The sequence below is a fragment of the Arabidopsis lyrata genome (genome assembly GCF_000004255.2).
Source record: "Arabidopsis lyrata subsp. lyrata unplaced genomic scaffold ARALYscaffold_7, whole genome shotgun sequence".
Lineage (NCBI taxonomy): Eukaryota > Viridiplantae > Streptophyta > Magnoliopsida > Brassicales > Brassicaceae > Arabidopsis > Arabidopsis lyrata.
The window spans coordinates 2802886-2816220 of NW_003302549.1; the positions used below are offsets into that span (position 1 = coordinate 2802886).

Sequence of the window (13335 nt, forward strand, 5' to 3'; positions counted from 1 at the left end):
AATTAAAAAGAAGCGGTTTTCAAAATCGTCAAGAAAGGACCCACAAAACTGGAAGTAGAAAAAACTTGTAGGCCAAAAATTCACAGAAAAAGATATCATTAAAAATAAAATATCCAACGTCGAAATTGTAAACTATAAATTAATTAATGATCGATGCCAAAAAAAAAAAAAAAAAAATTAATGATCCAAATCAAAGTTTTCAAAATAATAAAACTTTATTTACTATGATAATGGAAGTTACTATTTTTGGACTAGAAACGAAGTAGCTACTCTGTTTTATATCACAATTATGTCACAAAGCTTTCAACCAGAGATCTGACGAGGATGAAGAAGAAAGGTACAGCTTTTATTTAGATTTTTCTCAAAGGTTTCATACTTAGTGAATGAATCCTTTGTTTCTTCTTCTTTCATCTTTGTGACAGGGAATTCTGTGGAAACCAGTATGCCAAGATCAAGATTCTTCAGAATTTTCAAGAAAAAATCGTATGGTCTTAGTCAAAGAAAATCTAAGATACAGTTTCAGTTTTTTACCTTCGTTTCTTCTCCTTTGATTTTTTGCTCTTTCAAGGGTTTAATCTGCAAAATTTGTCAATCTTTGTATGTTAGAGTTTTGCAGTGGTATTTTGTGTCAGGAACTTCCATTGGCTTTTAAGAGCTTCTTGGCGAAACCGATTCCCGAGAAAGTAACAATTAGAAACCACAGGGGGGAGAATTGGGGCATAACAATGAAGAGTGTGAAGAACAAAGTGTTTCTTGAGGATCGCGTTGCTAAGATTTTTGCCCAAAAAAGTGAGCTGATGAAACATGGACACTGGATCATCTTTAACTACAATTAATGGTGATAACGTCTTTGATGTCACCATTTTCGATTGTTCTGCGTTTGAAAAAATCACATCTTCACTTCAAATTGTGGATACTAACGAGATTGAGGAGAATGATAGTGATGACTGATGATGATGATGAACAAGAAGAAGCTGATGATGAAAGGGAAGAGAAAGTCCCAAAGTCTCAGGGAAGAAAAGTGAAAGGTAGACTTGAAATTTTTGTTTGTGTATCTTCTTAGTTCTTGAATGAAAGTTAACTTTCTTTTAATTTCATTTTTAAAAGGTGGTCAGAATCCGTCTTTTCATTACCAAAGTGACTGGAAAAAGGAAATCACAGTTGGTAAGAACAAAAAAACATTTCATATTCAAATGGATGTTGTTAACAAATCTTGATTGATTCATTATTGTTCATTTTTACAGCGCATACCGTCTTTTGTGGTTAAAGACTACAACTTAAGGTTCAACAATAGCATCATATTGATTGACTCAATTGGTAAGCTTAAGAGAAAAGCGGCAAAATGGCGAGACAATCGAATAAGCATCAAAAGCTTTGGAAGCATTATTAACAGAAACTATGCACAAACTTATCTGCAAGATCTTTACTGAGAAGAAAGTTTGGGTTCAGAAATAGATTCATAAGAGAACAAGAGAGAAAGTCATTTAATCTGAAGTAGACAATAAAGAAACTCATAAGTTTAGCTGAGAATGATGTTTGCTTGATAACAACAAGATGAAATCATAAAGATAAGTAGCCAAATCCCTTCCTCTGGCTCTACTCACACTGATAGCGTCTACAGATTTTTTCCGCGGATGATGTGGAGTTTGATTGCGTACACAAAAGTTCCCTTGCGCAAGAGCTCACACAAAATGCGGTCTTCTTTCTTCAATTCGTTCCTATCGCATATGCGCATCCATTTTTTGATACACACACGCTGATCCTTCCATTTTGCTGTTTTAGCTTTTAGTTTCCCGATTCTGTCGATGTAGTAAACGTGGTCTCCAAACTTCAAGCAATAGTCTTTCACCAGTTGTGCATGAACCAACTGTATAAAAGGTAACACAAAACAAAAACGTTAATGAAACTGTTTAAGTTAAAAAGTAGTGTATTAGGACAAGAAATTGCAGTTCTTACCAGCTCGTATAATCTATTCTTCACGTTTGTCTCGAAATGAATATTCTTTGGATCATCCAGATATGTCTCAGGATTTTTGATCTTAGGCTCGACTGTAAAAATCTCAAGAGACAAGCATTTCTACATAAGCATCACAAAAATTCGTTACCTAATGAAGTGATAAAACTAAGACAACAATGTGTTTACCTTTCTTCCTCTTCTTTGCCGCCTCTGGTTCCATAGAATAAGAGACAAAGCAATGTTGCATTAAGATAAGAATTGCACAAATGAGGTTAGCGATGAAAGTTAATGTGTTTTACCTTTCCTCTTCACATTTGCCACCTTTGGTTTGACACAAGTGGATGTGCCTTCGTCATCTGGAGCATAAGAACTATCCTCCTCACTGTTGGAATTCTCTTCAATATCCAATTGACCAAACGTTTCGATGTAATCACTGTCACTGTCACTGTCTTCATCAGAAGACTCCACAACCTGTTCTTTCTTCTTCCCTGGAAACATCTCAGCAAACAAAACAGGTTTATCAATAAGTAAATAAAAATTCAAGTGATGCATGTTGCTAACAATGGGTTATAACCTTTCTTCTTGCTTTTTGGTATTGTTGTCTTGGCCACCTGGAATTCAGAATCAGTGTCTGTCTCTGTTTCTTCACCGCTTGCAGAATAAACACTATCCTCTTCGTCATCAGGATCCCCCACAACTTCCACTTTTGACTTTCCTGTAAGAAAATCTCAAGATTCAAAACAAGCAATCACATAGAAGTGATGAAAAAAAGCTAACTATGTGTTAAAAAACCTTTGTCTCTTCCTTCCGGGATCGTGTTCTTCATCACAGATTGAGAACAAGTGTCATTGTCTTCACTGCTCAGAGAAAAAACACTGTCTTCTTTGTCCTCTTCCACTTCAGTGACTGCGCTAATCTCTTTACATGCATCGTAGCCGCGATAGATACTGACCTCGAATACGTGGTCTCCATTATACACAAAGGTCAAAATGTCTCCATCGCTAAGAGTGTTATCCTCAACGAATTTGGCCCATCCTTGTGAGAAATGCACTTCTTTTTCATTTATCGTTGTGGCTACATTCCAAGAGCATCCACCAGGTCCTCGGAGAATCACCGTTTTGTGCAAACGACTTGGAAGATGACCGTAGTAGGCAATTGGGAGCATCTGCTCAAGGTAAATATTGAACAGAAAAGTTGTTAACTTATAAGCCAAACACTCAAGAGATAAGTAAAGACTCACAAAAAGAGAGACTTTAAGGTAAGTCAGAGAGATTTATCCAAATTCAAAGTCACGTTTAAACTTGTGACCGTTACAGAGGTTTTCCACACACACAAAAAGCGTAGGGACAGTTAAAAGAGTCAAGTTTCCAGAACCACCAGACAAAATCAAAGCATTCAGTCTCAATAAGTTAGATCCAAATCCTATAAGAAGATAACAGTAAAATTTTACAACTTTCAGCATTTAGATACAAGCTTTTGAAAGCAGAACATATGTTTCTATTCATCAAAAGAAAACACAAATCTGAGCAAAACTACCTTTACTTTGATAGAATCCAGTCATAGTACAAACATATCCAGTTTTAAAGTCTATAAAGTAAGCTGATTCATACAGAAAGTTTAAATCTTTAGTCCGAAGAAAACAGAGGAAACCAAAGGGTAAGAATCAGAGCAAAACCCTAGAAACAGAAAAGCAAAACCCTAAATGCAGACAAACCCATAGAAAAAAAAACTCAAATCACAGGATTTTCAGTGTTTGTTTCATCAACACCATCACACATAGTTCAAAGAAACCACAAGGCTACGAGAATCTTTCGAATTCAAGAATCGTTTTCTCCTGAAAAAAAAAACCTATAGAGAAAATCTTACCATGGAATCTGAGGTGAAGTGGGAGACAAAAACTTTGAAGAAACGTGGAGGGAAAACGAAATCAGTGGCAGCCATTGAAGAGGAGATGTTGGATCTGTGTGTGAAGTTGAGAGAGAGATAGAGAGAAAATGAAAGAACACAGAGAGAGAGAAGAGTAAACTAGAAAAAGTAAAGCTAATGCTGTGATGAAGAGAGAGTACCTTACCTTGACGCTGAGTCAAATCAACGTTTAAGTTTTTGCAGAGCAAAGAAGGTACAATCCTCAGTCCCTCGTTTTCTGCGTGACCATTTCGAATTATTTCTTTTCTTCTTTTAAACGGTTTGATCTCCCAAATTAAACCGCGAATCTAATCCTACTCCAGTCCGGTTCATCGTCATAAACCGTATGTAAATAAATCTCTATTGAACCGGGGAAAACCGGGTTCTAATTGTAATCACTTTATTATTTCTCTTCTCTTTTTTTTTTTTTCCTGAAAAATCAATCACATGAATGTATCTTGACACTACATACATACATACACACACAGACAAACTATGTAATTTCCACAAAGAAAGAAAGAAAGAAAGAATTTTAGAGGAAAAAATCAAGAGGACGAGCTGGCCTCGATGCTAGTAGTAGACATCTCTTGGAACATGGAAGTTTCTTCAACATGCCACTTGAGAATCTCTCTCGCATACCTCATTGCATTGTCCACAGTATCACTCTCCAAGCTCACTTGACAAACAAACAATTTTGGCCTAAAGCTCCTTCCACGCATATTTACTGGTTCCAAGATTGAGTCATAGAGTCTCTTGAACTTATAACCAATGTAATGGAAAGCACGCTGAGCCATTGGAGGGTTGTGTCTGCTCGTCTGGTTCTGGCTGATCAATGGGTTGAAGTCTTCGAACCACTCACAGGTTCTTAGAGGTACCTCTTCGATCTTTTCTTCTAGGAGATCAAATTTCGTTAGAACCAAAAGGAACCTTTTGTTAGCTAGGCTCGGGTGAGTCACCATGTTCTCGAAAAGCTGTCTGTTTGCAAGCATCTTGTTCACAAGATTCCCGTCACCGTCTTCTATGTATTCTCCATAATCTGATAATGAGACACAAAATATCACCAAGTCAGCGTCTTCAAACATTTCCAGCAATTTCCAGTTTTCACCAAGGCTTCTCGGATTTAGCCGGATGAGTTGGTACCTAAAGAGCGAGAGCGAGAGAGAGAGAGAGAGAGTAAGTTCAACGGTTTTTTCATATAGTCCGAATGCAGCACAAGGAAAAAGAACAGAACTAACTTCATGTCTGGATCGTGTTGATAATCGCTCTCAAGAGTCTCTTCTTGAGAAGTTGTTGGGAATGAGAAGTCCACACAAGAAAGTCCTTCCATAGAGGAGAGTCCTTCGGCTTGCAATATGTCCATATCAGAAGGATCGTATTCTGATCTCGAGACCTCAAGAATCTGAGAAGAAACAAATTTAGGTCAGTCTTCTTTTTTTCCCCTTAAACAAGGTCCTGAAAGAGCGTTTATAGACAAGCAAGCACTTGATGGAAACTCACTCGTTCAAGAAAATAAACGGCGTTTCTGGGAAGTCTATCGCGAAGTCTTTTGTAGGTGGCTTGAATAGCCGGTACTCTCCAGAGATCTGCAACGGTTTGTGCATTCTCACGGCTTGATGGTGGAAATATCTTCAGGTTTCCGTCTTCCTTTTCTTTCAGAAGCCAATCTGAAAAATGTTTTAGTCTCGGGTTGATCGAGTTAACTGTTTTAGCACTGGTTTCATCTCCCACATTACCTAAATCCCAAAAACTCGATCAGTGTTCCTCAATAATCAATTGTTAACTGATGTTTGTATTAGAATAGGAATGCATTCTTATTCTAATAGTTTGTACAGTCAATAAATATTTACCTGTTTGGTCTGAAGACTGGTCATTGCTCATCTCTATTTCAAATCTTTCATGTGCCTCAAGAACCATTGCCAGATAGGTATAGAGATTTGTTTGGATAATGAATTTGATTTTTTCACGGTCGTCTACAGAGAAGGAGACGTTGTAGAGAGACCTTGCCTGAAACAGAAGAAGTCAATTCCCGATTCTCTACTAGATGTGAAACATTGAAGTGGGTGGCATTAAGATGAATAGCTCACTTGTTTGTAAACTGTTGTGGCGCCACCTTTTTCATTACCAATCAAAAGAAGTTTGTTAAGCATTTTATGCTCATATAAGGGCACATCACATGGTTCTACTGCAGAAGAAGCCGGAGGAACCGGCAGAGAGAACACAGCACAAGCAATTTTTGTTCTCTTCTGTAAAAATAATATCCGTAGTTGTCTTTAGTTTTATATTTATATGTTGTGAACGAGAAAAGCTTGTTCTCAGGAAATCATACCTTATTCCAGATGTTCCCGATGGGATGCTTTTGACCTTCTTCCCGGTAAGTACCATCTGAATCGACCCAAAAATGAGGTTTTCCTTCACATTGCACCCCCACCCACTACATCAAAGCAAAGAAGCGCTCAGTTAAGAACAATGACACTAACACTAAGCATATTTTTATCCAAAACAAAGGTGAAAAGAGAGAGAACCTTGAGCATCATGAGCTCTTGCTTGGTTATTTCCCGGCCATTAATATAAATTTCAGTGTCTCCATTGCTTACGTTCTCACTGATGTTACCTCCTATGCTGTTGTTAGGACTTATAATCTGAGAAGGTTTCTCGCCTATCTGATTAAATTAACACATAGAGGCTCTGATTTAGCTGAGCACTCAAAATACAAGCCCGAGAATAGATACACAGACATAAATAAGACATTATACCTTTCCCCAGTAGCCAGAAACCTTATCATACCAATAGTTTCCAGGTTTTAGATTCTTGGGTGGATTTGGACATGTCCGCAACGTGAAAAGCTCATCTTCACTTAAAGGCTTTTCATTGACAGTGATAAGCCGTGAAGGCAATTGATTCGCCTTGCAGGTGATCTCGGCATTCATGACTTGTCGAAGTTCAGAATCTGTGAGATGGCGCTTCAGCATTCTTGAACACTTTCCCAGACTTGCTCTCTTCGACTCATCGATCCCAAAACCAATGCAAGTTTGACACTTTCTTCCTTCGGGCATCGCACCCATGGCTCTGCGCACACAGTTGAAACAGTATTTGGCGTCGCAGACAATACAGACTTCCTTCTCAGTAAACCGGTTCCCCAACAGGCATCGGTAACACGATCCTCTTTTCCCTTTCCTTTCCGCTTTACGCGTTGGAGCTATACTTTCTCCATCAGAAATGTAAGAGCTTTCATCACATTCACTACTCTGAAAAGGTTCAACGAATCTCACAGCTCTAGGTCCCACATCCGAAACTCTTCCATCATCTAATGTATCCTCCTCTCTCAATGATGCAGACAATGGTGATGATGGTGAAAACTGTAAATCAACCGAATTTTTCACTTCTTCTGATACATCCAACCTCTTTGATGATGATGATGATGATGATGAGCCAGAAACAACATCACGCCCTTTCAAAACCACACTAGAACCAGCAGCAGAGTCAACCAAACCGTTTTTCTTCTCTATTCCAGATTCAGGTGATTTCTTGGTAACTCTCCTAACGAGAGGTGGAACCACTGGGTAAGAGCCATCACGCGACAAGGAAGAAAATGAAACGGGAAGAGCAGTAGGAATCTGATCAACGTCAACGGGAAGAGCTCGTGGCACATTAGCAATAAAAGGGCCTTTATACTCCGAGGCGAATGAATATTCAATTCTATTTTCATCACCATCATCGTCACTTTCCCGATTCTCTCTTTTAGGATTCGGTGATGGTAAAGGTAATAACTTTCTTAAAACTGCAGCCATCAATCTAACCAAATCAAGCGCACACAACCACAGAAAAAAAAAGGCCCTAATTCCCTAAAAATTCCCTAATTTAGAAACTACTTATCCGAGAAACCGAGAATTTATATGTAAAGATCCTAAGCAGCCATTAGTGGCTTATATAATCAAATCAAAAACAGCGTGAAACAAGAACCCAACTCCAGAAATATAGAAAAATTGATCACATAAAGCTTCTTTAGCTTAAAGAAAGAGACGAAAGTCGAATTTTTTTTTCAGGAAAGTGGTGATGGAAGGAAGAAAAATCAGCAAATAAATTTTCCGGGAAAGGGAATATGTAGAAGAAGTAAACAAAAAGAAGAAAGACAGATGGTTGGATCGTCTTCTCTCTCACTAGTAAAAGACGAAGACTTGACGAAAAGGGAAGACTTTCTCTTTGTTTTTTCTTTTCTCTGTAACCCAAAAGGAAAATGAGTTATTTTCCGGGAAAATTCTTGCCGTCAACGCGGGTTGGGAGAGAGTTGAAAACGATGCGTTGTGAAAGGCGTTGAGAGAGTCAAATAGAGAGGGCAATTTCGTCAAACAGGTTCATTCCTACAATAATGTAATGTTCGCATAACCGGAATTATACGGTTTGGTTAATAGGCTCATAAAAAAAAAACAAAAAAAATTGTTCATTACACAAAATTAGACGATTTTTTTCTTTCTTTCTGGTCTTACAGTAGTAGGAGTAAAATCGTCCCAACCTTCTATTTGATAAATATGTCCACTTACAAAATAACATGTTACATAAAAGAAATTATGTGTCCCACAACAATTGGATGACATAACTAACTAAACCGTTAGAAATGTATGTTTAAGTTTTAACTCATTTTGTTCATTAGAGAAAGAAACCCTCAATTGTGTTTTAATTTGCAAAAATTTATATGTCAATTTGAAGAGAATTATGTTTCACTCTCATTTCATTTAGTTGGTTTAACTATAACTCGAGTGAAACCCGCACTCCGTCGCGGGATATTTTTTTTTTATTGTAAATTTGTTATAAATATTTTTTAAGCATCGAATATTAGCTGAATTTACATAATCTCATCAATAAGGATTCAAACAAAAGTGTAGTCTCTATATAAATATATAAACATCATTTTATATAAGAAATCTGTGGATTTTTTTTTTCTTGGTTCAAGAATTAATCCCATGTCAAATTTTACGATCTCAAAATCACAGCAAACGTTATGATTCCACAGTAATAAACAAAAGCACCACTTTGCCAAACTGACAATCCATAAGACGTTACCATGTTATTACGTTATTGGTTTGACATTAAATAAACTTAATTCTCTTGGTTTAGTTGGTTTAACTCTCGGTTCAATAATCAACAAAAGCAAAGGCTTTAGAAACGGCATTAATTTCGTCCAAAACGGAAAAGCTTTAAGAAAACAAAGTTTGCTTTTTTTCTGTATTTTTTTCTCATATCACTTATTGAAACATTTTTTTTATGAGATCCAATTTCTTGGCCATTCTTTGACGAAAATGTCTGCAAAAAGTGTTGATTTTGAAGATCTTTAGTTTTGGAGGTCTGCTCCCAGATCCGTACGATTTTATCGTCACTGATAAAAACAAGAACACCATCGGCGGCGGGAATCCAGGCGATGCTCTAAACACGATCATACATTCAAGCTTCTGAACTTTCACCAACTCCAGTTTTTTATCCATCAATTTCAACTTCATACTCCAAATTCAGGAACTTGCAGGATCAATTTCTGCAAAGAAGCCTATAGATTCGACGAAAATATAAAAAAAAAATTGCTATATCAATATTGAAGTGTCTTACTCAAATCAGTGTTTCCAAATATCAGATGGTGAATGTGTTGTCTGTCATTTTGGCCCTTAATCTGTGGATTCGACGATGATAAATTGATTCATCTTCACCATTTGCCATAGTGAGCAGCTCTATATCTCTCTCTTCCTCGTTTGAGAAATATCTCCTTTCGAATTTTGAATTGGCTGATATAAAGATTAAGACTTGAAAATTGTTGATTCGGAAACAACAATGGTCTAACAGTTTCCATTGACAATGAAACATTCTTAAATCCAAAAACCACAACAACATAGATCAAATAAGATAAAACTTTTTGTACAACTTCAGCCTGAAATCGAAATCCAAATCAAACCCTTGAGAAATGTGGAGACTTATGAAGATGTGGAAGTTAGGAGTGAAGATGAGGACACGAGTGACAAAGCTCTTAAGTGTTTTGCAAGTCGAAGTCAATGAGTAGAGAGACGCAACGTCGAGTAGATACAATTAGAGCTTTACATAAGATGTTGGGCTATTACTTTGGTTGGACCTAGACCTATGTTTATATACTCAAATTGAATACTAACTTTTCCCCGTAATTTGGAGATCCAGTCTTCGGATTTGAACATGAAAAGCTAATTAAGCTTTGCATAAGATGTTAGGCTATTACTTTGGTTGAGCCTAGACCTATGTTTATTTTTATATATGTTGAGAAAGAGTGACGTGGAAAAGTAGAAAGTTATTACTGGCTGAGAAATCTGAGCTGTATTATTCGAAATGTTTTCATTGAGCGATGATTTTAACGATGTGTCAAACTGAGAACTGCCTAAAAAGCTGAGGTGTCAAGAATCTCTTATTATTTTTTATTGTATTGATTATCTAATCTAGAAAATTTGTTTTCTTTCAATAATTGTGGTAGTTTGATTATTAAAAGATATACATATTTTTCTTCCCATAAAGATAGATTAGGTCTAAATGGTAACTGTAAATTCACAAAGATTAATAATTTCTAACAACTTTTGGTGGATATTTGGTGGTGCTTTTACTTGTTAATTTTAAAATATGCAAATTGGTTAAAAAAAATTGACGGTTAATTTATCACTTGTTGGCGAGACATTATCTTGAACACCTCTAACTCACCAGCCACCCGTACCTACGCTAATTTTGCACGACAAGATGTTCGTTTTTCATATGTCTGCAAACCCAATTTTACGCAACAAATTTAAAACACATCCAAATTGATTAACATGAAAGATAGGGCTTTAGTAACAATCCAATTTGCTCTCTAAATGGATTGGAGCACAAATAAATATAAGTTCCTGTTGCTATAAAAAAGTCTTATCAAGATCCTATAAATAATATAGAAAGACTAATTTTTTTTTTTTAAGAAAGACTAATTCTAATGAGAGGAAAACGACTCATCAAAAATTCCAAGTTATAAAGTTGCAACCACGACACAGACAATTAAAGAAAAACAAACATGTTTGATTCGGTCTTTGTTCTTGTTATTTTACAAATTTAAGGAAAAAATAATAATATACAATTTCGTTTCAAACAATTTTTTTTCAGAAAAATTAAGCGAAAAAACTCATTACGTGAAAACCATTAACCCGACTTTGATTCTCTCACCAGCTAACGTGGCACAAACCTCTCCCGTTGACTTGGTCATTAAATTGAAATCAACCCTTTTGACTCATCCCCGGCGTGAAGATGGCCCTCGTGACTGAGTAACGACGACGGGACACTCGTAAATAATCACTATGCTCCTCCACTCTTTTTTTATTTTTCCACATTGCGTGAACTCCACGCGCCACTCCCTTCATGGGGAGAGGAAGAGCTCTTCCGCTCTGAAGATGCTGCTGGCTCGTCCATTTCCCTCCACGTGGCCATCCTCTCGGACACACGCCACACTTTCACCGACTTGTCCAAACTTCCGCTGTATACAATCCACTTCCGGTCCCCCTCTGCCACAGAGGCTTTTGCTCCCTTATGACAAGCCCGTTCCTCCTCCACGGCTAGGCACTTGACCGGTCCCATGTGTCCCGTCAAAACAGAGAGACACTGATGGGACTTGTCAGACGGGTCCCGCCTCCATACGCATATGTTCTTGTCGGCGGAACCACTCAACAGCAAGTTCCCCGCTATAGCTAGACAAAGCACTGCGGATTTGTGGCCTTTGAGTATTCCGCCGGTGAATGACCGTTTTGAACGCTCCCAATAGTTCACTAGCCCGTCCGAGGAACCGCAGTATACGATGGAAGATTTTGATTTTACGGCCAACGCCGTGACTGCATTTTCTTGCTTGAGCAAAACTTGAGCTAACGTATGTTTTGTTCCTTTGCCTTGCAACTCACGTTTCCACACTTTAACAGTGCCGTCTGCGGATCCCGTGAACACCAAGTCATCGAAACCGGACATTACAGAGTTTATCGCGTCATCGTGTGCTTGTATCGATTCCAAACATTTTGAATCCGAGATTCTCCACACTTTGATTGTCGTGTCCCAAGAACTCGAGTACAACAATCCAAGCTCCACGTCCAGGCTAAGACTAGACACGGCGTCGTTATGCTTCGTCTTCACGGAGTTTCTGTTGCGGCGTACCTCCATGAAATGCTTAGGGTTTACGGAGCTCTTGACCATTGATTTAAATGTCGGCAATGTTCCAACCCGCTTGTGTTTTCCCGGTTTTCTCTTCGAAACCTTCCAAATCCGGATCTTCCCATCTTGATGGCCTGTAAAGATTCGGTCTCCGAATATCACAATGGCTTTAATGAGCCCACTACTGGATTTAAACCCGGCGTGTTCCTTCAAATTCTTCCAAACCCTAATGTTCTTCGAATCGGAGCCCGTGTAGAGAAGGTCACCAGAAGCGGCTAGCGAGTATATATGCCCTTCTTTTCTTACAATAGATCCAATGAGACCGTTGGTCTCGAGGACATTGTCTTCGTTGAAATCCGCACCCCAAGGGGGCGACACGCGGGCCCAAGGCGACATTACGCAAGGAGAACCTTCTCCGCTGGCCGGACCGCTGCTCATGGTCGAGGCGGAGACGCTGCTAAACCGCTGGTGAGTTACGTTGCTGTTGACAATGATGGGATCGTCGGGAGGGAATATTCCGTCGCGGCTCAGATTATGGCGACTGTGATTGTTGTTATATGGATCGGTTTGGAGATCAACGACCATTGTACCACCCGTTTCATTCCTCATCTCTTTCTTCAAATCTTATCACAAAAGTCAAATGCTTGATTTTTTCAAAAAATGGAAATAGAATAATGATAAAATCTCTTCTTAGTTTTTTTTTTTTTTTGATTAGGGGGATTTCTTTTTTTGGGGTTGTGATCGCTATGAATAAGATAGTCGAAGAATAATGTGTGTTTGTAGATTTTGGTTGGCAAAGAGGGACAGAGACTTTTATGGAGTTTTTTACGGAAAATTGGAGGGTCTAGAGCAAATTTTGACTTTTAAGAAGTTTTTTTGGTTTGTCAAACGAGTCTTAGGAAATTGTTTATAGGTTGCGAGAATTGATCTTGTACATGCACACTTATATACAGACACGAAATTGCCAAGAGATTGGTCATTTGTGATATGTGATAGGGGTGCTTCACACGTGGTTGTTACTAGAGGAAGCTTCTATGATTTTTCCTAAACTATATCCATCGAATTTTTTCTTTTCCGTGGGCTTTACATGTACTCTAGCTATTACATTGAATAAGAACATTCTTTGTAAAATGTATTTGAGTTTCAGATACATTGGAATATTAGGCACGTAAGCCGAAAGGTACTCAAATCTCCTCCATAGCTCATTTCACATAGCTTTACTGCCTAAAATACCTTTTTTTTTCGTTTGGTTAAAAAGATTAATAAGTATATATATATATATATATATATATATATATATATATATATATATATATA

At 37.8% G+C, this 13335-nt stretch overlaps 3 protein-coding genes across 5 annotated transcripts; all 3 read right to left on the bottom strand.

Annotated features, from left to right (window-relative positions):
- Nucleotides 1-1470: 1470 nt before the first annotated feature.
- LOC9303194 (B3 domain-containing protein At4g34400) lies at nucleotides 1471-4129 on the bottom strand. 3 transcript variants are annotated; one of them, XM_021017490.1, is made up of 8 exons: nucleotides 4028-4129; nucleotides 3823-3916; nucleotides 2749-3121; nucleotides 2531-2671; nucleotides 2256-2444; nucleotides 2143-2166; nucleotides 1957-2048; nucleotides 1471-1867 (listed from the first exon to the last, which is right to left on the bottom strand). In XM_021017490.1, exons 2-8 carry the CDS (start codon nucleotides 3895-3897, stop codon nucleotides 1616-1618), a joined length of 1146 nt encoding a protein of 381 aa, XP_020873149.1. In that variant the 5' UTR covers nucleotides 3898-3916; nucleotides 4028-4129; the 3' UTR covers nucleotides 1471-1615. The 3 variants fall into 3 exon arrangements, with proteins under 3 accessions (XP_020873149.1, XP_020873148.1, XP_020873147.1); XM_021017489.1 differs by having other exon boundaries at nucleotides 4023-4129; XM_021017488.1 differs by lacking the exon at nucleotides 4028-4129 and having other exon boundaries at nucleotides 3823-4009.
- Nucleotides 4130-4244: 115 nt separating this feature from the next.
- Nucleotides 4245-8186, bottom strand: LOC9305222 (extra-large guanine nucleotide-binding protein 2). The gene is made up of 8 exons (XM_021017487.1): nucleotides 6615-8186; nucleotides 6384-6521; nucleotides 6188-6292; nucleotides 5946-6104; nucleotides 5709-5865; nucleotides 5359-5594; nucleotides 5097-5260; nucleotides 4245-5001 (listed from the first exon to the last, which is right to left on the bottom strand). Exons 1-8 carry the CDS (start codon nucleotides 7647-7649, stop codon nucleotides 4407-4409), a joined length of 2589 nt encoding a protein of 862 aa, XP_020873146.1. The 5' UTR covers nucleotides 7650-8186; the 3' UTR covers nucleotides 4245-4406.
- Nucleotides 8187-10884: 2698 nt separating this feature from the next.
- On the bottom strand, nucleotides 10885-13263 carry LOC110226479 (protein JINGUBANG). Its single transcript, XM_021018348.1, has one exon. It carries the CDS (start codon nucleotides 12625-12627, stop codon nucleotides 11200-11202), a length of 1428 nt encoding a protein of 475 aa, XP_020874007.1. The 5' UTR covers nucleotides 12628-13263; the 3' UTR covers nucleotides 10885-11199.
- Between the last annotated feature and the right edge of the window lie 72 nt (nucleotides 13264-13335).

Bases quoted from the DNA above. Each gene is read 5' to 3' on its own strand.
- LOC9303194 (XM_021017490.1), bottom strand. From the start codon at position 3,897: ATGGCTGCCACTGATTTCGTTTTCCCTCCACGTTTCTTCAAAGTTTTT. The intron at 3,122-3,822 runs GTAAGATTTTCT...TACCTTGAGCAG, and splicing joins ACTTCACCTCAGATTCCATG to ATGCTCCCAATTGCCTACTA. The intron at 1,868-1,956 runs GTAAGAACTGCA...CCTTTTATACAG, and splicing joins AGAATAGATTATACGAGCTG to TTGGTTCATGCACAACTGGT.
- LOC9305222 (XM_021017487.1), bottom strand. From the start codon at position 7,649: ATGGCTGCAGTTTTAAGAAAGTTATTACCTTTACCATCACCGAATCCT. The intron at 6,522-6,614 runs GTATAATGTCTT...TAATTTAATCAG, and splicing joins TTTCTGGCTACTGGGGAAAG to ATAGGCGAGAAACCTTCTCA. The intron at 6,105-6,187 runs GTATGATTTCCT...TTATTTTTACAG, and splicing joins TCGGGAACATCTGGAATAAG to AAGAGAACAAAAATTGCTTG.
- LOC110226479 (XM_021018348.1), bottom strand. From the start codon at position 12,627: ATGAGGAATGAAACGGGTGGTACAATGGTCGTTGATCTCCAAACCGAT.